Raw genomic sequence first — 26,510 nt, forward strand, 5'->3', positions numbered from 1 at the left:
AGCATAGTTTACTCCTCTGCTCGGCCGTCTATTTTTCGTCGTCTCGACTCCATCCACCACCGTGGATTACGTTTAGTGTCTGGAGCTTTTTACACCAGCCCTGTGGAAAGCCTTTATGCTGAGGCTGCTGAACCTCTGCTGTCCAATCGGCGAGCAGTCCTTCTGAGTCGTTATGCTAGCCATCTGTGTTCCATGCCTGCTAATCCAGCCCATGACATTTTTTTCGACGCCTACTTTGATGTAGGGTATGCAGGCTGCCCCTCCTCCCTACTACCACCAGGAGTCTGCTTCCGTCAACTGCTCCATTCTCTTTCCTTCCGCTTTCCTAAAACCTTCTTGACAACTTGGGGTACAGCACCGCCTTGGCTCTGTCCCCGGATCTGCCTGCTCTGTGACCTTTGTCAATTTCCCAAGGATGGTACCCCTTCACTTGTTTATCGTCGGGCATTTGCTGCTCTATGTGCACAAATGAAGGAAGCCACGTTTATTTACACCAATGGCTCGAAAACATCGTTAGGTGTAGGGACTGCCTATATTGTTGGCGACACCCCAATTCAATTTCGGCTTCCCCACCAGTGTTTAGTTTATACTGCGGAGCTTTACGCTGTTCTCCACGCCATCAGCGGATACAGTATGTTACCTGCTCAGATTCTCTCAGCTCTCTCCTCAGTCTCCAAGCTCTTTATCCTGTCCCCCTGTGGTCCACAGGATTCAGGACTGTCTGTGCTTGCTCCACCTGGGGGGCGTCTCGGTGGCATTCCTCTGGCTCCCGGGACACGTTGGTATCTGTGGAAATGAGGTGGCCGATGTAGCGGCCAAGGCTGCAGTCTCTCTTCTTCGGCCAGCTATTCAATCGATTCCCTTCGCCGATCTACGGAGCGGTTTATGTCGTCGTGTTGTTCTTTTATGGCACGCACATTGGTCGACACTTCCCCATGATAAATTGTGGGATGTGAAAGCTCTTCCTTGTGCTTGGACCTCTTCCTCCCAAACGCGTCGTCGGGAGGAGGTACTTTTAACTAGACTCCGGATAGGGCACTGTCTTTTTAGCCATCGACATCTTTTAAGTGGCGATACTCCCCCACTCTGTCCCCACTGCTCTCAGCTGTGGACGGTAAGACACCTTTTAATTGAGTGCCCCTATTTTACTCCGTTACGCGCCCGTCTACAGCTGTCGCCTGATATATCGTCAATTTTAGCGGATGACACGCGCACGGCCGATCGCGTTCTCGAGTTTATTAGTGCCAGTGAAATGACGTCAGTCATTTGAAGCTTTTTTGGGGACAACCAAACCCTTTCTGTAGTGGATTTTTAAGCCTTCCTTCTGTTTTTAGTTTCTCCAATTTTTTGAGTTTCGTTCCCATTGCTGCTGGTTTCCATTTTCGGTTTTTACTGTTTCCTAAGTCACGGATCGGGCGCTAATAACCATAGCAGTTTTGCCCCCTTAAAAAAAAAAAAAAAATTTGTAATTGACGCCATAGTAAAGGATAGCAGGAAAAAATTAGGTATACTAAATGTGCAGATACAGGACTGAATGCAAAATGACCAAAACTAGATGGTGAAATATTGATATGGATTCAAAGACACTGTCAAAATGGCATTGGAATTAATATAAAAATGATTTAAATACATGCACATAAGTTAATGCTACAGTGGAACTGTGCAGAGTGTAAGGATGGAGTTGGTTGGTGCTACAGATCTTTTTCCCAAAAATTTTCTGTTTTCTCAGGTTCTTTTTTGTTGTCAATGTTTATAGGTGTATGAACATTAATAATTATCTATGTCTTGTGGGTGTGCTTCATTCATTTGATCATTAGTCTATTGCGGGTTAGATTTACATCTCTAACAGAATCAACAATGTCTTTATTCACAATAAAGGCCATGTGAAACAATGCATCTCCTTTGCATATTTTCTTGTCCATTTTGCTTTTAAAGATACGGTAGTTGTTTTCAAATTGGTGAATCTAATCTCTTAAAGTGGAAGGACTTGAATTTTCTGTCTGAGTTCTCTAGTAACATTCTGTAATCTACCAGTTTGAATAAGTGTTTGGATGTTGAAAGAGCCTGTATATGCTTTATAACGTTTGGCTCTTCTGTCAGGTCCTCTGTTGCTATGATCTGCATTTCGGCTTTCATTGCCATTGGGGTTTTCGCCGTTATCCTGGCAAGGAACCCTTACAACACCTGGGTCAGATGAACCAAGGTTTTTTAATGACATGTTACTCGTCCCGCTCCCCTTCCTCCTTTTCCATCAGGGCTTGGTACTAGCTTCCCAATATCAACTTTTAACTGGAAGTCGGTACTTCCCACCATTTTCACTTGCAGAACATCAGTCTTAAACCAGAAAACCCTCTAACCTAACCTAGACCTCGGGCTACACTACATTTCACTTTATCAGTAACTACAATGCAGAAAATTTTGGGGTGTGAGATGCTTACACAAAGGGAGAAGCGAGTTTTTGTTATTCACTCTCATCATATTTCACATTTATTTATCTTCCCTTTCACATTGCATAATGACTTCAACGGCCCACTGTTCCAGTACTCATTTTGCATCCTTATTTTGTCAGTTATGGCCCACTTAAGCTGCGAGTTCTTTAAGAGTTGTCCTGAATCTTCATGATAGTCTCCTAGGTTTGGATGGGTATGTTCAGCAGCCAGTAATTGAAGTACAAACTGTTTCAAAAATCATGACTATTATTAAACCTTTCTACTGCTACTAATAACTACCAATATAATTTGCAGTGTAAAAGTGCTGATATTTCTGATAATGAAAACAATAGATTGGGATGGTTTCGCACTTGGCAATAAACAATCTCATGAAGTTCATTCACAAACTATCGTTTCTTCTGACAAAGACAGTCTGTCTAAAGATGCTGTGGCAACTACTTCAGTTCTGCTGTCAATGGTATTTTGAATTACCTTTATATGGATTGACTGATAATGGGGTTCAGATATCGGAGAACATAAAAAGGGGTTAGAATCAATATTCTAAACACGAATATCTACTGTACTGTGTGGCGATTTACGTTAAGATTCTCAACGCCCCACTATTAATATTTTCAGATGTGCTCCATTAATACAAAATCAAAGCCATAGGAAAAACAAATTTAAAATCTGCTTTCTACTGACTGTTTTGTTGAGATGAAATTTTCTCTCTGGACAAACGTGACTTCTGTATATTGTAATAAATTGTGTAAGTCACAGAAATTTCATAAGTAACAGAAATCGTGCAAGTCACAGAAATAGCATTGTAGAGTTTGGAGAAATACAAATTATGAATTAATTTACTGTGATTTTAAACTACAACTAATCACAACTAAGAATCACAGTTACCAAAAATATAGTGTTCGCAGGTATCGGAAAGTTACAATTTAGCACATCCCTAGTAGCTAACATGTAAGATATTTTTTAGTTAAAATAAGGATTCGAGTATAGTTAGGTAGCTTGTGGTTATGGTTTTTATCCTTCAGTAATGCTCTTATATTAGACAGTAAACTCTTGGTGAATAATTTCACACAGCCAAAGTGCTAAAAAAAAAAATAAAATAAATAAATAAAATAAAAATAAAATTGTGCGTTTTGATTTGTGTTGTTCTAAAAATTACTTCTTGTCCTAATTTTGAGGAAGGGAGAAAATCTTAAAAAAAGTCTTTTATGTACAACTATTTAAAGTGTAGTCATAAGAAAGTAGAAGTAATAGGAAGTGTTGGAGTTGGCTACTACCTGAAGTAATCAGCTGCTTTGTTAGTTTATGAGAATGTTCTGTTGACAACTTGCTCGGTTATTTGTGGTGGTAACTGACAAATAAGTGGATACACTTTTACCATTAGCAGTCTGAAAGGATGACAATCAAGGAAAAGTTTGTGCATGAAATTAGACTGGATACTTAAAAAATGTACCTGAGAGTTCACAATTAAATGAATTGTTGGAAACAGTGTGAAACCGGTTGCAAAGGATTGGAGTGAAAGGGCTTAATGAGGATGAGGCCTGTCAGTCAACAGTGCTGTAAATTAAATGAGCACAGTTACTCACTGTTTCATCCTGTGACAGGTGTGACATGTTCAGGCATTTATTGGAAGTTCTCATTTGTGTATTTTTCAGTAATGTGAAAAAATTACTTTTTAACTGGTAGGATTTCATTGTTTTTATCATTATCGCTTACCACCATACGTGTTATGATAAATTGTGGCAGTTAACATAATTGGAAGTAAATCACAAACCTATAACAATAATTTGGTCTCTTATTGATTTCTTGTGTAGGTACACATTGTTGGTCATTAGTGTCAACAGTTTCCTGTTCTTATATTTCTGCACTAGTCACATGCCCATGATTTTCTGCCAGGAGGCTCGCCACTCTCCGCTGAGTTCATGCTTGGCTACTGTAGATCCTAAGTCTTTGTGCCCTGGTATTCTTTTCCCCTACCTTGGAGAACATGTCTTCAATACTCCCAGGAATGTGTTCTGTAGGTTTGGTAACACGGCATTGGAACAATCCCTCGTCTGCTTTTTCCTCGTTCCCTATCTCCTCCCCTTCCTGCACTTTGGCATTTGAGGTGTTTCTTCTTCCTCCTTGTGTTGCTGCAATTGTGGGCCCTATGAAATCCTGCTCTTGCTTACGTAATGGGACTTTGCTTCTGGAGACCAATTGTGATTTTCAAGCCCAATAACTGCTTACAGATTTGCTCATAAGTGGTTGTCCCGTTCATGTTAGGCCCATTGTACACTGGATTCTTTGCGTGTATTATTTACACTCAGCTGCTTCTTGGTCTGATAGAGGGAGAAGTCCAAAATTATATCTCTGATCAGGGCACCACTGCGGTCCATTGGGTAATGAAAAAGGTTGATGCAAACTTAGTGCCTACTCTCACTTTTTTTCTCACATCTGAATAAGTAGTGTTTCCATTGAAGATTAAGGCAGGCTATGAAGTTATCACAGTCCAACCGTACATTCCAAAGCTGATGCATTCTACCAGTGTTAACATGACAACCACACCCATGTGTTCTGTTACACACAGCCAAATGTGTTACTTATTATAGAGATGCTCACAAGGACGATTGGCCACCTCCTCGCCCCCACTGTATCATTTGTAATGGTGACGATGCCGCCTCATCCTGTGAGTGTCCCGTGTATCTCGATGAGTGGAGATCCAGATGAAGGAAAAGTACTCTAACCTGTGACTTGCAGTGTGAATTTGTTGCATTAGATCCAACAAGAAGGAATTATGGCTGCTTTTCTCGAATCACAGCATTCATTTGTTTCCTGCCTTCAAGAAACAAAATTGTGTAATCACATCTATTTTGACCTTTCACATTTCCTTCTGGTCCGCTTCAAAACCACTGCATACTAATACCTGTGCACAGTAAGGACAAACACCTTCCTTCTGACCACTGCCCTATTTCTCTCATCAGCTATGTTTGCAAGGTGATGGAATGTATGATTCATGGCTGGGTGGTATGGTGGCTCGGGTCTTGCAATCTACTAACCACTGCACATTGTGGATTTAGAGTGCGCCGTTCTACAGTTGACCGCCTTGTCACTTTGTTAACCAATGTCATGAATGGTTTTCTGTGGAAATAGAAAATGGTGGCAATGTTTTTTGATTTGGAAAAAGCCTACAACACCTATTAGAGAACTGGTATCCTCCATCACTATACATGAGGCTGCCTGCACCATTTCCTTCTGGAAAGACTGGGGTTTCTGGTCATGTCCATCTAAGGGGAAATGATGATACTGATGCTGCAGTCTTCCAGTCTTCCTACTTTGGCGCCTGCTAACTTTGTCATTCCTTCGGATGCTCTCCGTGTTGCCGTCTTTCAGCTGATGGTATCACTTTAACATCACCACTGGTCTTCTCTTCACGGTGTAATGTAATCGACCATCGGAAATAAGGTTCATCTAAAGTGAAGAGTATGATACCCATAGTAAGGAGTTGAAGTAATTTCATGACTGTATTATGTTGCCAGAAAACATGCTTATTTTATTAATTTAATTATGAATATGTTCTTTTGTAATGTAATAAATAATGGAATATTTGCAACTTCCGGACACATGTTAGCTTGCCCGCCACTTCTTTTTCAGTCTTAGAGGAAGACAGTAGTGCTTTTGTAGATAGCGGAGTTAGATAATCAATATTCATACTAAAAATGTTAAGAAGTGCAAACTTTCATTGCAAATAGTGTAGTTCGGAACAAAAAGTTTGAATAAATATAATGCTTAGCAAAAAGTATTGCCAATCCAGTGGAGTTTGTTTAAACATAAGAAAACCCAGGCCATGCTTGATGTTGGAATGATCATTTTGCAGACAAAGAAAACAATGAAACCCCCTAGACAAACAAGATCTGCAGTTACTGGGTATGTGATCTTTCAGCAACTACTAACAAATTCGTGCTGAAATTGTGCTGGGACTGGACTTACTATTCCCATTCAAATAGCTTATTGAATGGAAACCAATAACACGTGGTGAGTGTGCTGTCCTACCACACTAACCCTGTAAGGTTCTATAAACAATTCTTCAGTTACTTAAGAAACCAGTAAGATAACCAGTACAACGGGAACAGACTGCGGGGAATTTAACTTCTCCCAGTAGCTTGGCTGACCACCTCCTGGACCTCTCATCGCAAGATCATTTCAGCAAGGTTGCGTATTGGCCACTGTCTTTTTAGCCATCGCCATTTGTTAAGTGGTGATCCCCCAACACTTTGTGCTCATTGTCATCGACCTTTGATGTTTTGCCATTTCTGGGTTCAATATCCTTTTTTAAACCGGTTACGTTCCAGTGTGTGTTTACCGTCTGAGGTATCGGTTGTTGTAGCGAATGACTTGTTGGCTGTTGACCGCGTTTCACTTTTTATCCATCTTAGCAGTATGGCAAAGGACTTTTAATCTTCAGTTCAAGAACTCCGCTTTCTCTACAGCTTAATTTGTGGAACTTTCCCCGAAGGGGAGACCTTGTTTTTAGCTTGTTTCCTTCTGTCAATTGGGCTTAATGTATAGTAATTTTCAGTTTCTTTTACATCTTGATCTTCTAAGATTATGAGATGGACACTTTATGACCTCAATTGTCTTTGCGCCCTTAAAAAATAAAAAGGAAAAAAAAAAATGCTTTGAAACAGAAGCTAAAGAAGGGCCTTTACATACCACCATTTTTTAGGGTTCTACCCATCAATCAGTAAAAACCAAACCCTTATAGCATCACTTCCTCAGTAAATTAGTTATTTCTAGCCAAGAAGCCAAATATAAATGAAACCTATTGAAAGAAACAAGACAATTTCGTTAAGATTTTAATACATAAGTGAAATCAGTAAGTTTGTGTATCCTAGCCAAGGAAATTCAACAGTAGTTTGTATTAATAAAGATAAGATAGTGGCACTTAATTGTATCACTGACTTGAACATCTGAAAAATTAACAGTGCACTCAGTGGTTCTCTGGTGCACTGTGCCATCACAAAAGTAAACATCCAAACTACCTAGCCTGAAAAAAGTTTCTAAAACTTCAAATTTTCTCTTTTTTAAAAATTATTATATTTCTTCTAATTCTTTATTATTTTTTTCTTTCTTTGTGTCATTTTGATGAAATAAAACTAAAGTTGGCCCAAGCAGTGCTCAAGTGACTCATGAAAGCCCTATGTAAATTGTTTCAGTAGTTTTGCAGATTAGCATGTTGAAACAGATTGACAGACACAGTAGTTTTACAATTTTATTACTAGTATAGATTAAAAGTGTCTACAAACTGGCATTAATCAGCTCTCGTAAATTCCAAGCATGTGGTGTAAGCCATCCAACTCCGAACACATCTTCTGAGATGATAAGAAAATCTGTGTTATTATCACTTCCTAACTAATAATTACTGGTGTGAAAATTTAGATTTAGTTTTTCTAACAATGGTTTCTTTGTTTTATTTTTAGATATGAAGATGGCTATCAGTATCAGAATATATTTGGACCTCTTGTCAAGTTGGAAGCTGATTATGACAAGAAACTGAAAGAGTCTCAGACACAGGAGAATATAGAAGTTAGATGGGATGTTGGCTTGAACAAAAAAATAATTGCGTACTTCACACTGGCAAAAACTGATGGTGGTATGTTGCAACTAATTCTGTTTGAAACTATGTTTGTAGAAGCTGTACTTTCGAGTACTAACAGTTCAGAACTGAATTTCAAAATTGAGAATTAAATTATGCATTGAAATTGCAGACATGAAGCTCATGCATGGTGATGAACTGAGACTGCGTTACTTGGGAGAGATGCATAAACCGTGGTCTGGTGTTGGTCACGTCATAAAAATACCAGACAACTTTGGTGAAGAAGTGGGTATTGAGTTGAAGAACAACAGTGGTGCACCAACTGAATGTAGTTCACATTTTGTTGTAGATTTCATTTGGAAGTCAACTTCATTTGATAGGTATTTCATGCAACTTTATATTTTATCAATCTGTATTAGATAAACGTGTAAAGTTAAATTATTGTATTGTAATTTTTGTCTGCAGAATGCAGCAGGCACTAAGAAAATTTGCAATGGATGATTCCTCTGTGTCTGCTTACATTTATCATCGCTTACTTGGGCATGAAGTTGATGAAGTGTTATTTCGTTGCCATTTGCCTAAACATTTTTCTGCTCCACATCTTCCAGATCTCAACAGATCACAGGTTAGTTTTGCCACTCTTAACAAATATAATGAGCCTTTCTGAGGGAAAATTTTCCCAAACTGAACATTCGGTATGATTTTGAGAATGTAGTAAACATTACATGGTGGCCTTTGTCTTTGTTAATGTTTGTGAAGTGTGGGTGATTTCAGCCTTGTTTCCCACAATAGTAATATGTTGTATATGTCTGTATTATTTTTAAGCATCGTCCTTGAATGTGTCTTTGAATTAAGATGGACATACTGGTAAGTCTGTCTGTCTCAACTACTAAGTTATCCATGTCACGAAGAGCACTTTTCATTCATTTTTAAGGCAAAGGTCCTCTTACTTCTGCATTCTTGATGTACATAGAAGTCCACTAGTGATGTGACAACCATCTGTGAATAAGTTGGGCTTCTGAGAGAATTGAGTGTGAAAAGTTTGTTAAATCTACGCTAATGCATGCATTTTTACATATCTGTTGCACCTTTTCAGTTGAGAAAATTAATTTACATGCAGTGTGGTTCAGTGCTGCTAGATGTTTTAGTAACATGATGTTACTAAAATGTGGAAGTTGGTAATGTTTCCAGTTGAAGAATCCTGAGTAGTAGATTTATTAATTGTAGGCAAGATAATGGAAAAACAGTTCATGAAGAGGGAAAGTTGCTGTCCTAAAATGCTAATTTGGGGGTCTATACATCCACACTCTGATATCGAACTGAGAGTTGAAGTACTTAAATTAATTATGCACCTACTCATGAACCTTAGTCAAAGGTTGAAGAATAACTCATTCATAATCAGCTGAACTTTCTCACATGATGTCCCATTTGTTGTTGTTTGCTTTAATTCTTCACTCAAAACTGTCGGTATACCTTATTTTATTTTACCTCTGCTTTTCAGTTCTATATTTCCTTCATTTGTAGGTTATATGCGTGCATGTGCATGCATCTATGTGAGGGAAACAAAACTTGATGTTTTCTTTCTAATCTACTTAATGAGATGAAACAATGAACTCTCCTGCAGTTTACCAGGGAGGCGACAGTTAACTGGCTCATAGAAAACCAGCTAGTAAATATATTTTCTCTTCCTCTTTCCAATCAGTGAATAGCGAAATTGTTGTTGTTATGCCCATTGTTTCCTTTTACTTAATAGTGGCTCACATTTAGGTTCATAACGATGAAAAGTACAGGGTGATTAAAAATGAATGGAACAAAGTCCTGTGACTGAAGTTACGACTTTGTTTCAGAAGTCCACATATAGACTGAAAGAAACTCCCTCAGTTTCTGTGAATGTTAACGGATGTTGAATCTGAGCTCTGTTTGTGGCACGGTAGATGCCTGTCAGGTACTGCAGTTTCTGCCTGACTTTTCCAGTGTAGCCCGATCAATGGAGTTACCCCTGCCAACAATCCAGTGCCTTAGCTGCTGCAAGTCCTTCGCAGATAAGGGTGCATAAACCATGTTTTCACACAGTCTCAAAAGAAAAAAAATCTATAGGTGCAAGGTCAAGGGCTACAACGTGCACGGAACATCATTTGACCAAGCATTACCAATCCAGTGCTGTGGAAGATATTCATTGAAGTGGCTGTTTACAAAGTTATGCCAATGTGGCGGGACTCCATCCTGCTGCAAAATGAGGTTGGGTACCTCTTCTGTCAAATGAAGCAACAATCAGAGAAAAAGTGTATTGAGATAGGTTATACCTGTAACGGTTTTTTCGGCCTTGGCTCCTCAGGCAGTTTTCATTGGGACGATCATGCCTTGGTTTCGACTTGATAGCCATATACCTATGTTCGGTCATCTGTTGTAACCTTTCATAGAAGTTTTGGTTTGTTGTTGACTTCATTCAGCAATTCCTGAACACTGTCTACACGACGTCGTTTTTGGTCAAAATTCAACCATTTCAGAACAAACTTTGCTGCTAGACGTTATGCCCTAAACATAAAAAAAATACATGGCATAAGCCAAAGGATAATTTAGTATCATCAGCAACCTCTTTTACAGTGATTCAATAATTTTCCAGAACCTTTTCTTCACTTGTTCCACATTGTCTTCCGTAATTGATGTGCTAGGACAACGAAGGCCGTCATATCTTAAACACCTTATTGACCTTCTTTTGAGCATTTATACAGGGTGTATACGTCACGGGACAACCGGGAGATCCGGGAAAAACCCGGGAATTTTTTCATCGGGTAAAAAAGGGGGAATTTTTTAGAATTCCGGGAATTTTTCATTGTGTTAGTTTTCAGTTAAATTCTTTGAATTCTGACTGGTAAGAACGATACTCTAACAAAGGATATTACTGTATCCCGCTACTGCAGAATAATACTTCAACAATAAAACATAAACGAGAGAAAACAAACGAAAATAACTTAAATTGCAAAGGAAGTGCACCATATACGGCGACGACACACAGTGCTCATGCAAGTGTCTGCCAACAGCAAAATGTGTCAGTCTTTAAGAAGACATGCAGTGCTTCATAACAACAAACTGCCGTGAAGTCACAACTGTTAGCATTGGATTCGTTTTAGAGTTATGAGCGGGCTCGTGCGCATGCGCAGTTGAGTCGCGTTTGACTTGTAGATTCTCCCGCTTCTGGCTGCAGGAGTGTGGCCATTGGCTGTGCAAGCAGTTGCAGTAAGCATCTAGATGCTACCAGCAAAAGGGGGTGCCAAATTCATATTCTTGAGGAAAAGAACTTGTTTCACAAATCGCCTAGCATCCTGAGCACATTTATTTATCGATTATTCATATGATTTTTGAAACGCTTCCCTGTTGGTTTTTGAACACATTTTAAGTTGATTTCTGAATGAATCAGGCAAATGCCGGGATGGTTCCTTTCAAAGGGCACGGCCAACTTCCTTCCCCGTACTTCTCTAATCCGATGAGACCGATGACCTCGCTGTGTGGCCTCCTTCCCCAAACAAACCAACCCTCTGAATGAATCGTAAGTTGATTTTTTATTGCGTGATGTCTGTCAGGAGAATCCTAGTCGCATCTAGAAATAAACTTTCAGCAGACAAGCAGACAAAAGGGGACGGGGCTATACAAGCTGAGCGAAGTAAAGCCGAACGGATGAATGCTAATCGCTGTCTGATTGTGTGGTTGATAGGGTTTGCGAATGATCAGCGTTGTTATAATTACTAGCGAAATCTATAGATTCAGACTACCAGAATGGAAATAAACAACTGACAGGAATAACAGCTGAGAAAGATAACGTATTATCTTCTCGGTGTATCCAAGAAAATCAAATTTTGACAGAAAATTTTTGGCCTGATCGCTGTACTAGTAAGGACCAGTTGTACAGCCCCCGGCTAGCAGCCGCTTAAGTTCTATTTTGGAAGTAACGCAGAAAACGTGTTGTACGAACACGTAATAGTGCCTAACTGGAAAATAATCACAGGATAACTAAACCTGGGATTCTGGCAGGGTTAGTGAGGTTATTCGGAAAATAAATTTTGACAATGGCAGGAATAGCTACAGAATTGGTGATGACAAGATTGTTTGTTAGAACGAGGAAGGAGAAGAAACGGGGACATCACAAAAATTATGGAAGAATAAGACAATTCAAAATTTATATAAAAATTTCGTAATACTACTTTTCGATCTCATGCTTCAGAAACTAATGCGTATGAATGAAATTTGAAACTATTTCCTAACCTAAAGCTTTTTGCTTGTAGTAGGCCTAATAGGCATTTGATATTGGTACTTCATGATTTATATTCTGTCTTGTTGTAAAAATAGCCATTTGTGTCAAAACAGTCTCGTTTATTTGGTGTGTTAAAAAATTGCTGCCATATTAGAAAGCCCTATTTTGTTTTATCTAGCAGACAGTGACAAAATAGACGTAATCAGATCGAGAAACCACACCAGTCTGGGGTATTACTTGTGTTAACAGCTTTTTCGGTATTAGATAATGACATTTCGATTTTTCATGTAGCAAAACGTTTGACGAAATTTGATGAAGTAACAGATTCTTTCGCAGAAAGGAAAGCACACCTTGCAAAGCTGTAGCAAGATTAGAGAGAAAAAAAAGGCTAGGAGCTAAGGATTGAAGAATTGTGTAATTTCTTGCTTATCGTCTTTATTGGTTTTATGTATCCTATATTTAATTTTATATCACACAAAACAGCAAGTTATTATCTAATAGGCAATAAAAAGTGCAAATTTTCTGAAGAGTTCTTGTTCTCCCGATTACAAATAATCCCATCCTCTATTAATTGCGAGTTGTTGTTGTTTGTTTTTTTATTTATTTTTTTTTTATTTTTTTTTTTATTTAATACCCTGTTCGCAAGTATTATAGATCCGGGGCTGATCCGCAGAGCAGTCTGAATTATAGTGGGTAGTCTCCCCATGACCCGTGTTTACATTTAGTGATTTTGCTATTTCCCCCTCGTTTACTCTCATGTCAAATGAAAACAAAACGGATATCTTTGGCCGGGAACTATACATGCATCCACCCTCCGTCGCATGGAATCCCTGATGCGCTGATGCAGCCCTGGAGAATGGCATATTGTATCACAGCCGTCCACAATACGAGCACGAAGAGTGTCTACATTTGGTACCGGGGTTGTGTAGACAAGAGCTTTCAAATGCCCCCATAAATGAGTCAAGAGGGTTGAGGTCAGGAGAGCGTGGAGGCCATGGAATTGGTCCGCCTCTACCAATCCATCGGTCACCGAATCTGTTGAGAAGTGTACAAACACTTCGACTGAAATGTGCAGGAGCTCCATCGTGCATGAACCACATGTTGTGTCGTACTTGTAAAGGCACACGTTCTAGCAGCACAGGTAGAGTGTTCCGTATGAAATCATGATAACGTGCTCCATTGAGCGTAGGTGGAAGAACATGGGGCCCAATCAAGACATCACCAACAATGCCTGGCCAAATGTTCACAGAAAATCTGTGTTGATGACGTGATTGCACAATTGCATGCGGATTCTCGTCAGCCCACACATGTTGATTTGATCATGTTGGAATGAAGCCTCATCCGTAAAGAGAACATTTGCACTGAAATGAGGATTGACACATTGTTGGATGAACCGTTCGCAGAAGTGTACCTGTGGAGGCCAATCAGCTGCTGATAGTGCCTGCACACGCTGTACATGGTACGGAAACAACTGGTTCTCCCGTAGCACTCTCCATACAGTGACGTTGTCAGCATTACCTTGTACAGCAGCAACTTCTCTGACGCTGACATTAGGGTTATCATCAACTGCACGAAGAATTGCCTCGTCCATTGCAGGTTTCCTCGTCGTTCTAGGTTTTCTCCAGTAACGAGTCATAGGCTGGAATGTTCTGTGCTCCCTAAGACGCCGATCAATTACTTCGAATGTCTTCCTCTCGGGACACTTTCGTTCTGGAAATCTGTCTCGATACAAACGTACCGTGCCACGGCTATTGCCCCATTCTAATACATACATCAAATGGGCATCTGCCAACTCCGCATTTGTAAACATTGCACTGACGGCAAAACCACGGTTGTGATGAACACTAACCTGTTGATGCTACATGCTGATGTGCTTGAAGCTAGTACTGTAGAGCAATGAGTCGCATGTCAACACAAGCACTGAAGTCAACATTACTTTCCTTCAATTGGGCCAACTGGCGGTGAATCGAGGAAGTACAGTACATACTGACGAAACTAAAATGAGCTCTAACATGGAAATTAAGCATTTCCGGACACTTGTCCACATAAAATCTTTCCTTTATTTGTGTGTGAGGAATGTTTCCTGAAAGTTTGGCTGTACCTTTTTGTAACACCCTGTGTAACTGATATATAACTAGTGCAAAGATCCAACTATTGTTAGGGTACCACTTCTATGTGTTTGAATTCCTCATATTAAATTGTGAACTTATGTCAGTGCAGACTCCAGTATAACTCATCAATATCATCCCTTTTTCTTTTATTACCCATCTACATTTATATTCTGCAAACACTGTGAAGTGTGTGGAGAGCGTACGTCCCATTGTACCAGTTATTAGGGTTTCTTCTCATTCCATTCACTTATGGAGTGCAGAAAGTAATATTGTTAAATGTCTCTGTGTGTGCTGTAATTATTCTAATCTTATCCTTGTGATCCCTATGGGAGCGATATGTCTCCTTTGTAGACTGATGGTGCTTCCCCAGTATTCTACCAATGAAACGAAGTCTTACTACTTGGTTTACCCTAGACTGATCCTATGTGATTACTCCATTTCCTATCCCTACAAAGTGTTACACCCAGGTATCTGTATGAGTTGGCCAGTTCCAAAAGCAACTCATTGTCATTATAGTCAATATTATAGTCTATCAGTTACTATACAAATTGGATTAAGCAGATGACTTCAGTTTTCCAGCCTAATGATTCATAAGAATTGTAGTATTCTTTTTAATGCATGAAGGCCTCCTAGTAAAAGTTAGCACTGCTTTAAATCACCAGATTGTTCAACATGTTTTGATAGAGCCTAATCCAGATAGCAAGTTAGTAAGTGTACATGTTTTTTACTTTCTATGAGTCAATAATAATATGTGATATGCCACAGTAATCATTGAAATAGTTATCAGGATTGCAACTGTTTTGGAAAACCTGGAATTCTCAGGGTACTAAATTTTACCTAGAAAAGTAAGGGCAAACTTGGAGCATTTTAGAGATTTCAAAAAAGTCTCAGGAATTTTACTTTTTTAACCTAACCTTGAAATGGAGTTCTATTGAACTTTATAAATCATAAATTTAAAAAAAGTTAATGTATCAAAGTGTGATAATTATATGAATTTTATTCCATATAAATTATTGACGTTTAAAAACTGTTGTTAAACTACTGCTTGTAGGTGGTATACAGCTCAGGTGAGAGGAAAGAAGTCATTATTGTGTTAAACTGCTCCCACTCCCCACCTCCCCCCTTTCATTAATTTATCGAAAACTTCGTGACACTCTTTCTCCTCACGTCTGGAATGCCCAAAGAATTTTTTTTATTTCCATGTTTGAGTAGCCAGCCTGGTTATTTTGATTTAATTATACACCATGCAGCATTGTGCAGTCAGACCGTAACTATGTCACTGACTTGCACTAATAATACAACCAACTTTCCTTCACCCTCACAATATGATGTACCTCCTGTGTCCCTACGAAAAAATGTTAAATATTTAACTTACAATAGCAGAGTTGTTCAAAATAGGCATAATAACTGCAGATGTTTTCTTTTTGTCATATATTATGAGAACTTCAAGCAAAAATCAAATTTACTGCAGAGTCAGCGATATAGTTTGTCTCCTCTCCATTGTTTATCAGTTGTAAACATATTTTTCTTCATTTCTTTTCATATTATATAATCACTATAAAGTATCTCTTTTGTATCTATTGACAATGTTGGAAAAGACAGATTGCTCCTTGCTGTGAAGATGACATGTTTAAGTTGTAAACATTTGGCCACACACTGCGTCAGGAAAAGAAAGAGAAGTGCACATCATTCGTTAACACAAACAAGTACACATGACTGCCAGCTCCAGCAGCTCAGACCAAAATGCTATCTATTGCTTGTATCAGTTATTTATTTTTCAGTTTTTATCTCTATTACGAAATAGTTTGACAGCTTATACCCATCTAGATATATATAGTACACACACACACACACACACACACACACACACACACACACACACACCTCTGAACTATTCAAAGAAGAACAGGTATGCATCCAAGTGACAATGTTGACAACCTCCTGCAATTCAGCAGGTTGCCATTCTGCCAGTTTCAACCAAATACACACTGCTGGTGTGAATTTTAAACCTCGCTTTGCAGAGCAGAGCAGTTCTGGAAAGGGTGGTGTCACTCTCATCCTGTGTGTGTGTGTGTGTGTGTGTGTGTGTGTGTGTGTTTTCTCTTAATGTTGTCGGTAATGTTACTCAAAAAAACTTTGCATTTCCTTCAGGGGTTCCCATTAAGTTCCCAAAACATCTCCGTAATACTTGCAGGCTGTTCAAACCTACCAGTAACAAATCTAGCAGCTCACCTCTAATTGCTTCAATATCCTCCTCCATTCCAACCTGTCATAGATACTAAACACTCGAGCAGTAAGAATACATCACTCTAGCATCCTATATGTGGTTTCCTTTACAGATGAACCACACTTTCCTAAAATGCTCCCAATAAATCAGTCAACCATTCGTGTTCCTTATCACAATCCTCACTTACTTGGTCCATTTCATATCGCTTCACAACATTATGCCCAGATATTTAAATGACATGGCTGTGTCGAGCAGGGCACTAGTAATGCTGTATGTGAACATTATGGTCTTGTTTTTCCTACTCATCCGCATTAACTTGCATTTTTCCACATGTAGAGTGAGCTGCCATTCATCATACCAGCTAGAAATTTTGTCTAAGTCATCTTGTATTTTCCTACAGTCACACGACAACGACACCTTACTGTGCACCACATCATTAGCAAAGAACCGCCGTTTGCTGCCCACCCTGTTTGCCAAAATCATTCATGTATATAGATAACAGCGATCCTATCGCAATTACTTAGGCACTCCTGATGGTACCCTTGTCTCTGATGAACATTCGCCGTCTAGGACAACATACTGTGTTCTATAACTTAAGAAGTCTTAGAGCCACTCTCATATTTGTGAACCTATTCTATATGCTTCCACCTTCCTTAACAGCTTGTAATGGGGCACTGTGTCGAACGCTTTCCGGAAATCTTGAAATATGGAATCCACCTGTTGCCCTTCATCCATAGTTCACAGTATATCATTTGGGAAAAGAGCAAGCTGAGTTTTGCATGAATGATGCTTTCTAAAACCATGCTGATTCATGGACAAAAGCTTCTTGGTCTCAAGAAGTGTTATATTTGAACTGAGAATGTGTTAAACTGTCCTGCAGCAAACCGATGTTAGGGATATTGGTCTGTAATTTTGTGGGTCCATTCTTTTGTCCTTCTTATACGCGGAAGTCGTGTGCACTTTTTTCTAGTCACTTAGAACTTTGTGCTGGACTAGAGGTTCATGATAAATGCATGCTAAGTAAGGGGCCAATGCCTTAGAGTACCCTTTGAAAAACTGAATTTGGGATTCCATCTGGAACTGGTGAGTCATCTGTTTTTAAGTCCTCCAGTTGTTTCTCTATGTCAGCAATGCTTATTACTATGTCGTCCATATGAGAGTCTGTCTGATGGTCGAACAACAGTATGTTTGTACGATTCTCCTGTATCAACAATTTCTTGAGCAGAAAATGTAAAGCTTGGGCTTTCATTTTGCTATCTTCACCGCACCAGACTGGTCAACACGCGACTGGATGAAAGCATTAGCCCCACATAGTGATTTTACATAGGACCAGAATTTTCTCAGGTTCCCTGCCAGATCTTTTTCTATGGTAAGATTGTGGTAGTAGTTACATGCTTAGTGCATAAATCTTTTCAGATGTGCACACATATCTATTAACCTTTGCTTGTCGTCACTTGTGTGTTCTCTTTCGAACCGAATTTAGATATTAAACCATGGTGGGTCTTCTCTGCCCTTAATGCACTTACTAGGCACATAATTCTTCAAACCATAATTTACAGTCTGCTTAAACTTTGTCCATAATTCCTCTTCAGCCGCCTTACTGGAACTAAGTGATGTCAATCCATTGTGCAAGTGAGATGTTAACAACTGCTTACCTGCTCTTTCTAGCAGAAACACTCTCCTAGCCTTCTTAACTGATTTACAAACTTTTGTAACCATAGTTATTATAATGACATAATGATCGCTGACATTGCCAGTAAGGTCAGGCCTGTTTGTAGCTATGAGGCCTAGGATATTTCCATTACATTTGGGCTGCCGAACGAGCTGCTAAGGAAACATTTTCAGAAAACATGTCTAAAAGTACTTTGCATGACTGTCTATCTGTGTCCCCCTGCAATGAATCCATGGACTTCCCAGTCCATGCTGGTTAAAGTTTCCTCCAACTAGTATTATATGATCTGGTTATTTCCTCACTACTGACAATAGACATTTTTTGAATGACTCTAGAACTGTAACAGCAGAATTTGATGGCCGGTAAAAACATCAAAAAATTCACTTGATTTCACCTAAATATGTTATGTGACCAGACAGCTTCACAGTTGCACTCAACCTTGACTTCAGTAGAGACAATATTTTTGTCAACTACAATGAACGCTCCCCTTCCTATGGCCTCTTACCTGTCTTTCCAATATACATTCCATGACTCGCTAAATATTTTGGAACTTTCACAGTGGGTTTTAGCCAGGTCTCTGTCTTGAGAAAATTTGAGAGCGAGAACTTTCCTGGAGGGCAGTAAATCTAGGAGCATTGTTATGAATAGCTTGGCAATTTACTGATAAAATTTTGACAGCCAAAGTGTCTTTACTCTGAACAAGGTCAGAAATCAGTTGCTGCATATCGACGGGTGAGTGTTCATCAGAGTACCTTGAGCTATTGCCTAGCCTAAAAATTCTCATGTGCATTCCACAAGTACTCTGCTACCCAAGTAGCTGCTTCCTTTGCATAGTGCACAGCTGTCGTATTAAGGGGAATCCTACAAACCCCATAACAATAACGCAGCTCAAGAAATCTGCAACAAAGACCATCACAGAGTCAACAGATCCTTCGGTAGAGACCCTCCACTCAGCTCTAAACCAAAGGACCCCATTCTATTATGGGAACTATGCAGCAAATTGCAAGCTCTGCTTGCAACCCACTTGTGAGTCCAGCAGACTTGACCACTTCTGCCAGCCACCTGTATGAACTAAGTAAGGATGGCCTCAGAAGCCATGTGACAGGTGTCGTTGGTGCCAATGTGAGCCACACATTGCAGATGACTGCACCCTGCCTGCTTGATAGCTGCAGGCAAGGCCACCTCCAAATATCAGAGGAGACCCTCCAGCCCCTGGCATTACCTCTGTCCCTCTGCCTTTTGTCAAGGGAGAGAGCAAGATCCCATGCAGAATTTAGCAAAAACCTCTATCTCTATTTACAATGTTACTTGCTTATTTAATCTCGGCTGCTTCCATACTGACTCCTTCATCTGCCTCGAGATGACTGGGTGTTTGCGTTGTCCCATCATTTCATCATCATTCATGAAAGTGGTGAGATTGGACTGAGCAAAGGTTGGAAATTTGTACAGGTTAAGTGCGACTGTGAAGCTGTCTGGTCACATATAACATATTTAGGTGAAACAACCGCGCATTTGAGTGCCCCTCAAACAAATCATCATAATCATCATCCATACTGGCTGTATCCTAATAGCTGGAAGTTCACGCCACAGTCTCCATATTATATTCCATAGGCTTACTGGTGCCAGGACAGTGTTCTGCAATAACCAATTTGCTCGGCTGTTGTAAGTGTATGTGGCGCTTATGCTCAATACACTGGTACTCCATAGTTATCAAAGTCTGACCAGTATATGACTTCGCACAACTGCAGGGCATATGCTACACACCCACCTTACGCAAACCAAGATAATCCTTGATGTAACCTAGAAGGACCTTTATCTTGGATGGTCAGAAAACACATTTCATGCCATATTTCTGCAAGACAAGATAAATCTTGTAGGAGATGCTCCCTGCGTAAGGTAGAAGGGACATAGCATAGTGCCAACTTGGTTTCATCATCACTAACCCGGTGCACACTCAGTTGATAGAGCAACACACATCTACTGTGCCCTTCACAGTTTCCATTCTGATGGAAGGGGACTCCAAAATGAGTTACTCAGCTGACTAGTATGAAATGACTTGGGCCTTGTGATCAGATGAGCTAGATAGTGACAATTATGGCCTATAGATACAGTCAGCGTGAGATGACTTTCCATTAGCAGTATGTACCATTGTACCCTCAGCATTTCTCCCAACCAACACATCAGGGAAGGGGAGGCAACCATCATTTCCCACGTCCATCGTGAAATAAATATTCAGGTGGTTGAATTCAAATTCTCACTGCTACGACGACAAACAACAAAAATATCTGTAAGCAAGGCTTCGGCGGCCATTGTCACAATCAATAAAATTTTTCTGGTTTGTGACTGCATTGTTGGTAAAAACTACCAATGTTTCACTGTTGCAAGTGACCTCCTTCAGGGTGTTTTTGTTTACTACTGAATGAGAAAACTTTGTTTCTGATATACCTGCAGACATGGCTGTTATCTAATTCTCATAGGCTGTTAAGGATGCACGAGAGAGATGTTAGAAGTTCTTTTTTGGTATTTTTATTATTTCTTTCCATCGGTGAAAACCCAACGTTTTGATTGGTGTTTGCATTACTTCTTGTGATTGGTGGAAATCGGCGAATTGAAAACTAGGCGGCAGTTGTGAGGTGGCGTTGTTTTCCTGCTTTGTAGTGCTGGCTGAGGTGCACCAGTACTCTATGTACCTGTGGCTGGTGTGGTCTCCTGCAAGTGTATTGCTCCATGTGAGCTGTCATCCTGTAATAATGATATTGCTCCTCTTGAAAGTAAGAGGCTGTTCCATCAGTATGCGAGCTTCTCCAAAATCAGTCTGTTTGCCGCACTCATCCTGCTGTTCTGCCACCACCGATTTGTGTTGTCTTAGTCGGATATATCTTTCATGTTCAGATATCCATGTGCTGATGGGTCGTCCTGTCTTGCCTACATACACTAATCCACACTCGCACCTGATTTTTTTAAACTCCAGCATGTAGTTTGTCAACTGCATCTTTTGTTATGCAAAGAACATCTTTTTGTCCTGCTGCTGCTTCAGAAAATTGATTTGACGCCTGCTCAGCAGAGAATTTGCCCCCCCCCCCCCCCCAATCGCCCCCCCCCCCCCTGTTCAGTGACACCTTGAACACACAATGATAGAGAGATTTTTTGTGCTTCCTTCTGCTCTCCTCTATTGCCTTCATTCTTTGTCACCTTAGTTGTATCTATTAGTTTCTTCCCATAACCATTAACACCAAAAAATGGACTTTGTTTTGTAATTCACCCATTAGATGTTCCTTATCACTGATCCTGTGAGCCCTCTTGGTTAAAGCGTGCAGCGCGGATTTCATCTGCGTAGGGTGATGATGAAAGGAGGCATATAGGTACCTATCAGTACTGGTTGGCTTCCTATATACTCCATGACCCAGTTTAAAAGATGCAATTGACAAACTACATACTGCCGGAGTTTACAAAATCAGGTGCGAATGTGGATTAGTGTATGTAGGTGAGACGGAATGACCCATCAGCACACTGATATCTGAACACGAAAGATATTTCCGACTAAGACAATACACCAAGTCAGTGGTGGAAGAACAGCAGGATCAGTGCAGTAAACAGATTGATTTTGGTGAAGCTTTCGTACTGACGAGATAGCCTCTTACTGTCGGGAGGAAGTTTATAGAGAAGCAATAGAAATAGCCAAGCAACCCACCAACATGAATACAGTAGACTGGTATCAACTTAAGACCTCTTGGTTGTCAGCAATAACATCATCATAGGACAACAGCTTAAGTGAAGCCATACACGCAGATAAAGGGGAGAGCGCAGCGGCTGCAGGTACGTGGAGTACTGGTGCATCTCAGCCGGAGCTAGAAAGCTGGAAAACAACGCCACATCACAACTGCTGCCTGGTTTTTCATTTGCTGATTTCCACCCATCACAAGCAGTAATGCAAACACCAAACAAAAAGTCAGGTTTCCACCAATGAAAATAAATAATAAAAATACCAATAAAGAACTTATAACAGAAAACACCAATAAAGAACTTCTAACATTGCTGTCCTTCATCCTTTTAACAGCCTGTAAGAATTAGATAACAACCACGTCTACAGGTGTATAAGAAACAGTGTTCTCATTCAGCAGTAAACAAAAACACCCTGAAGGAGGTCACTTGCAACAGTGCAACATCGGTAGTTTTAGATATTGACAATGCGGCCAGAAAACCAGAAAAATTTTATTGAACAAAAGTATCATCTGCCTATCTGAAAAAAAGTGCAGGTTTCAAAGCAGCATACTCAGAGGCATGTTCCTCGAAGTGTTCAGAAAGAAATTTGCTGTAATAGATGACAGTCAGTTTCCCATTGGAACTCATTCTGTCTGCTCATAATATTACGCATTGAATAGAAATGTGGATGGAGGTCAACACATTGTGAAATAGATTCGTTAACTCAGCACCAAACCTAACTGCAGTTAACCACAACAAACTGAACAGAGGAACCTGAGGGGGGGCGGGGGAGGGGGGGGGGAGAGAGAGAGAGAGAGAGAGAGAGAGAGAGAGAGAGAGAGAGAGAGAGAGAGAGAGAGAGAGAGAGAGAGAGACTGACTCTAATAAATGTGAGAAATATGCTGAGTTTTTAATGTGATGCTCACAATGATCAGCTAGTGAGATCAACACAGTTGCAAAATGTTTTGCTACACAATATGTCAGGGCACAGATGTTACGAACAATCAGATGAAGAGGAACACCTTCTTTGTGGCTCTTTGAAGCTCAGAAAACTGGGCAACAGCACAGTAAGTATTAAGACTATTGATAGACCCTTTTGACAAGGAATTTTTTTTTTTCCCCCCAGGATGCTGTTAGTCTTTCTCTCGGCACTTTTTGGTAGGTCAGTACCAATCCTGTGATATGCTGAATCAGATAGTAAACACTGCACTCAGGTTTTAAATTCACTTGCACAGCACTTAGTGTGCAGTGTCACTTGGCTGCATTCCCATGAGTTATTCAAACATTGCGTACCCTTGGAGAAACCTGGGTCTCCCGTCTCTTAAGTCTTATTCTCTGATGTAGCCGACAGACAAATCTTAATATCTTTGCCTTTTCTTTTCTGTATGTTATTTTAAGAGATTTTTCATTTATGCTTTATATCTTTGGGAAAAGGAAAGCGAAGGAACTAATGTGAGATGCTTTGGGACTTAATGTGGAATCAGTGGTGATGAGTGAAAATTTGTGAAGGACTGGGACCCAAACTGGGGATGTCCTACTTAATATGCAATTGCGTTAACCACTGTGCCACTTGGACACGGTGTTTATCACAAATGCGTGGACTGTCTCCGTGCCCCCCCCGGCCGATTCGCACTCCCACCTAATGCCATCTATCTGTAGTCTCCATCCATGTCCTTGCTAACTAATTTTAGATTCCCACTGGAGGTCGAATGTAAATGTGCATCTGCACTGGAGGTTGTGGATTCATGGCCTATTGAGGCAAATCAACTATAAGAATGCATGGTGCATGTCCTTTCAGACATGTCCGAAAAAACACACACAACACATTCATATAATTAAAGGAAAATTTTATTTTAGCTCAATAATAAAGAGTTGGGATCCCCTTCATAAGTTTTCACTAATCAGAGTTTTATTTAAGATTTGGTTTCTTACAGCAGATAATCAACAGCTGTATACAAGTGCCAACACAGCCAATTGCCAAACAACAAAGGTACTGAAATCTTAAAAAGATACAATGAAGAACCCTTCAAGGTAGAGATGGGCAAAGTCATTCATCCTTAGGAACTAGTTGACTGGTGATAGCCCTTTTTCGGGAACCGTTCATTTTTACTTGTTCACCTTTCATTGTGCTTGGTATATGGTTCTTATGAAAAATTTAAAATTGGTAGCATAGGTGACTGAAGATGGAAGGCGCCAAGAGGGGGCACTTGCCTCCCCCCTGGAGTACAGGGTTTTTATCATAATAGAATTATCACACAATTGTAATATTCGTGATTCTGCAAAACTTCTCGTTTAGCCACTGTAGCTTTATGTGGCTGATTGCAGTGAAATAATATAAGGTGGCGCACAAAAAACCGGCCCCGAGTACAGACTGCTTGCCAATTACACACAATTTGTTGACCGCTATGAGCAGAATAGATAAGCATGTAATAATTAGGGAACGGAGAAATAACAAATAAGCAATACAAACAACTTTGAAACAATAGATAATGATTGGTAAGTAACAATGAGCAGTCTAGTACTTGGGGCAGATTTTTTGTGCGCCACCCTGTACCACTGAAATAATATTGTAGGAGTTACCATATTCTCTTCACAAAATGTGACACCATACACTTCATTACGAAGAGCGGGCTTCATTTGGTTGTTAGTCAGTCTGCCTTCCATAACAATGAACATGCTCTTTTCCCTTGGATAAAAAAAAGACTGAAAATAGCCACTTGTATGTGCCGTGCAGATGTCCTTTGCATGTGTAATAACAAAAAATCTTTTGACAAGTATTTATTCTGCTGTTTATCGAAATAGTGAAGTAATCTGAAGTAATGTGATACGCCATTTTGGTACCTGAAAAGGTTTTTGTATTACATACCACATAATTTTTATGTAGTTTACGTAGTTATAAACTACATTTTAATTACTGGTCTTGGACTCTGAATAGAATATGAAAGAACCAGAAGTTCAGAGTTCAAAAAAGGTTTGAATCAGCAAACAAATCGAACAACAACAACTCGATACTGAACTATGAGCAGTCAGCAGTGGAACTGCAACAAGTGGCCACGCGAAGAAGGAAGAGTCCGGCCGACCAAGGCAGACAGGAACGGCGCCGAGGCTGGAACGAGACCGGCTGATGTGCTGTTGTGGGTATGAGACCGATCGTTTCCCGTTCCCGGGAACTGTATGTAGAAAGCCGTGACCGAAGTGAACTATGAAAGACCGTTCCTTAGAATTCGTTCCTCGCTCTTTCTGTTCATTTTAGTGAACCATTCCTTTGGGCCTGTTTGTTCGCGAACGACCCATCTCTACTTCAAGGCACCATCCCTTTAGGTCTGGTAATTATACAGTTAATGCTAAATTGTGCCTCTTCAGTTGTTGGCAACATGTGCCACCGAAGTTGCATAAATGAATGGTCACTGTCACAATTATTCTGCAAGTAACGATAATACTGCACAAAGCTCACTTTAATGCTTCTGATAAGGTGCAACTGTAAAAATAATTTAGGAAAAGATCTTTGTGAATTTTCGGGTGACACGTGCTGTATGACCAAAGAATAGTTAGTTGTAAAATCTCCAGTGCCTGTTAAACAAACCGTCTTTTTATTGAGTCAGTACCTTGCTCAATACAAATCACAAAACCAGTTTCTCATATGCATTAAGCAACCAGTGAATTAAGCTAGAGGGTGCCAAATAGGATACTTCCCACAAGACACAGAGCAAATCTGAGAGTATACACCTAGGTTCTAAGCCACACACAAAGTTAAGGCTACAAAATTATCGTGATGCCAAATAGATCAAATCTTTCGAACCATCACAAAGCACACTCAAAAAATTAGGTCTGCATCCATTCTGGATCTTCTGATTTTGGTTACTTTTTTCTTTTTCCTTCAGAAATTCAACAATATCTAGACTCGAATAAAAAAAATTGTTCCAGGCATGCTTCATGGTTACACCTACATACTTTGCCAACGCTCTGCATTGAATTCCCTCAAAAACTGTTGAAACTGAAGGTGTTACAATGCATGCAACTTCAAGAAATTTAATGTTTGTATCACAGATTTTATCAAACGCTCCAGGTCAGAAAATTTAGCAGAGTGTGGTTTTTGATGTACAGAACAATGGATCCTGTACAAATTGTCTCTCGACCATTGTAATTTTTTGCTCTTTCATCATCAGTTAAATCTTAAAATTTTTTGTGCTTGGTGTTGTAGTAATATTCTATGGAAAATCTGGGATAACCTTTGATTATTCAACTCCGTAGTAAATATTAAGAATTCTCACCCTTCTCTTCAAATTGGAACTGTGATACTCATTCATTTTTGAAGGCTTTTGATTATATATTACTAGAGTGCCTCTTTTTGTGCAAACAACCACTGAAGCCCTGACTTACTTCCTGTGCCCCAAGCAAATGAAGAAGGTAAACAGCACTGACACAAACATTCTGCCGTGGTGAAGAAAACTGTGCTATTGAGAAATGGCACACTGAATACTGGAAGAAACAGTATCACATCACACTTAAATGAAATGTCACACTGTA

At 39.8% G+C, this 26,510-nt stretch overlaps 1 protein-coding gene across 1 annotated transcript in view; it reads left to right on the forward strand.

The window, feature by feature from the left end:
- The window catches only part of LOC124804618 (regulator of nonsense transcripts 1), a 129,089-nt gene that overhangs the window by 50,881 nt on the left and 51,698 nt on the right, over nt 1-26,510 (forward strand). Inside the window, exons 6-8 of the mRNA XM_047264820.1 lie at nt 7,907-8,079; nt 8,195-8,402; nt 8,488-8,647. Of these exons, the coding sequence (XP_047120776.1) occupies nt 7,907-8,079; nt 8,195-8,402; nt 8,488-8,647 (541 nt within the window). The remainder of the gene's footprint in view (nt 1-7,906; nt 8,080-8,194; nt 8,403-8,487; nt 8,648-26,510) is intronic.

Source organism: Schistocerca piceifrons, chromosome 7 (genome assembly GCF_021461385.2).
Source record: "Schistocerca piceifrons isolate TAMUIC-IGC-003096 chromosome 7, iqSchPice1.1, whole genome shotgun sequence".
Classification (NCBI taxonomy): domain Eukaryota; kingdom Metazoa; phylum Arthropoda; class Insecta; order Orthoptera; family Acrididae; genus Schistocerca; species Schistocerca piceifrons.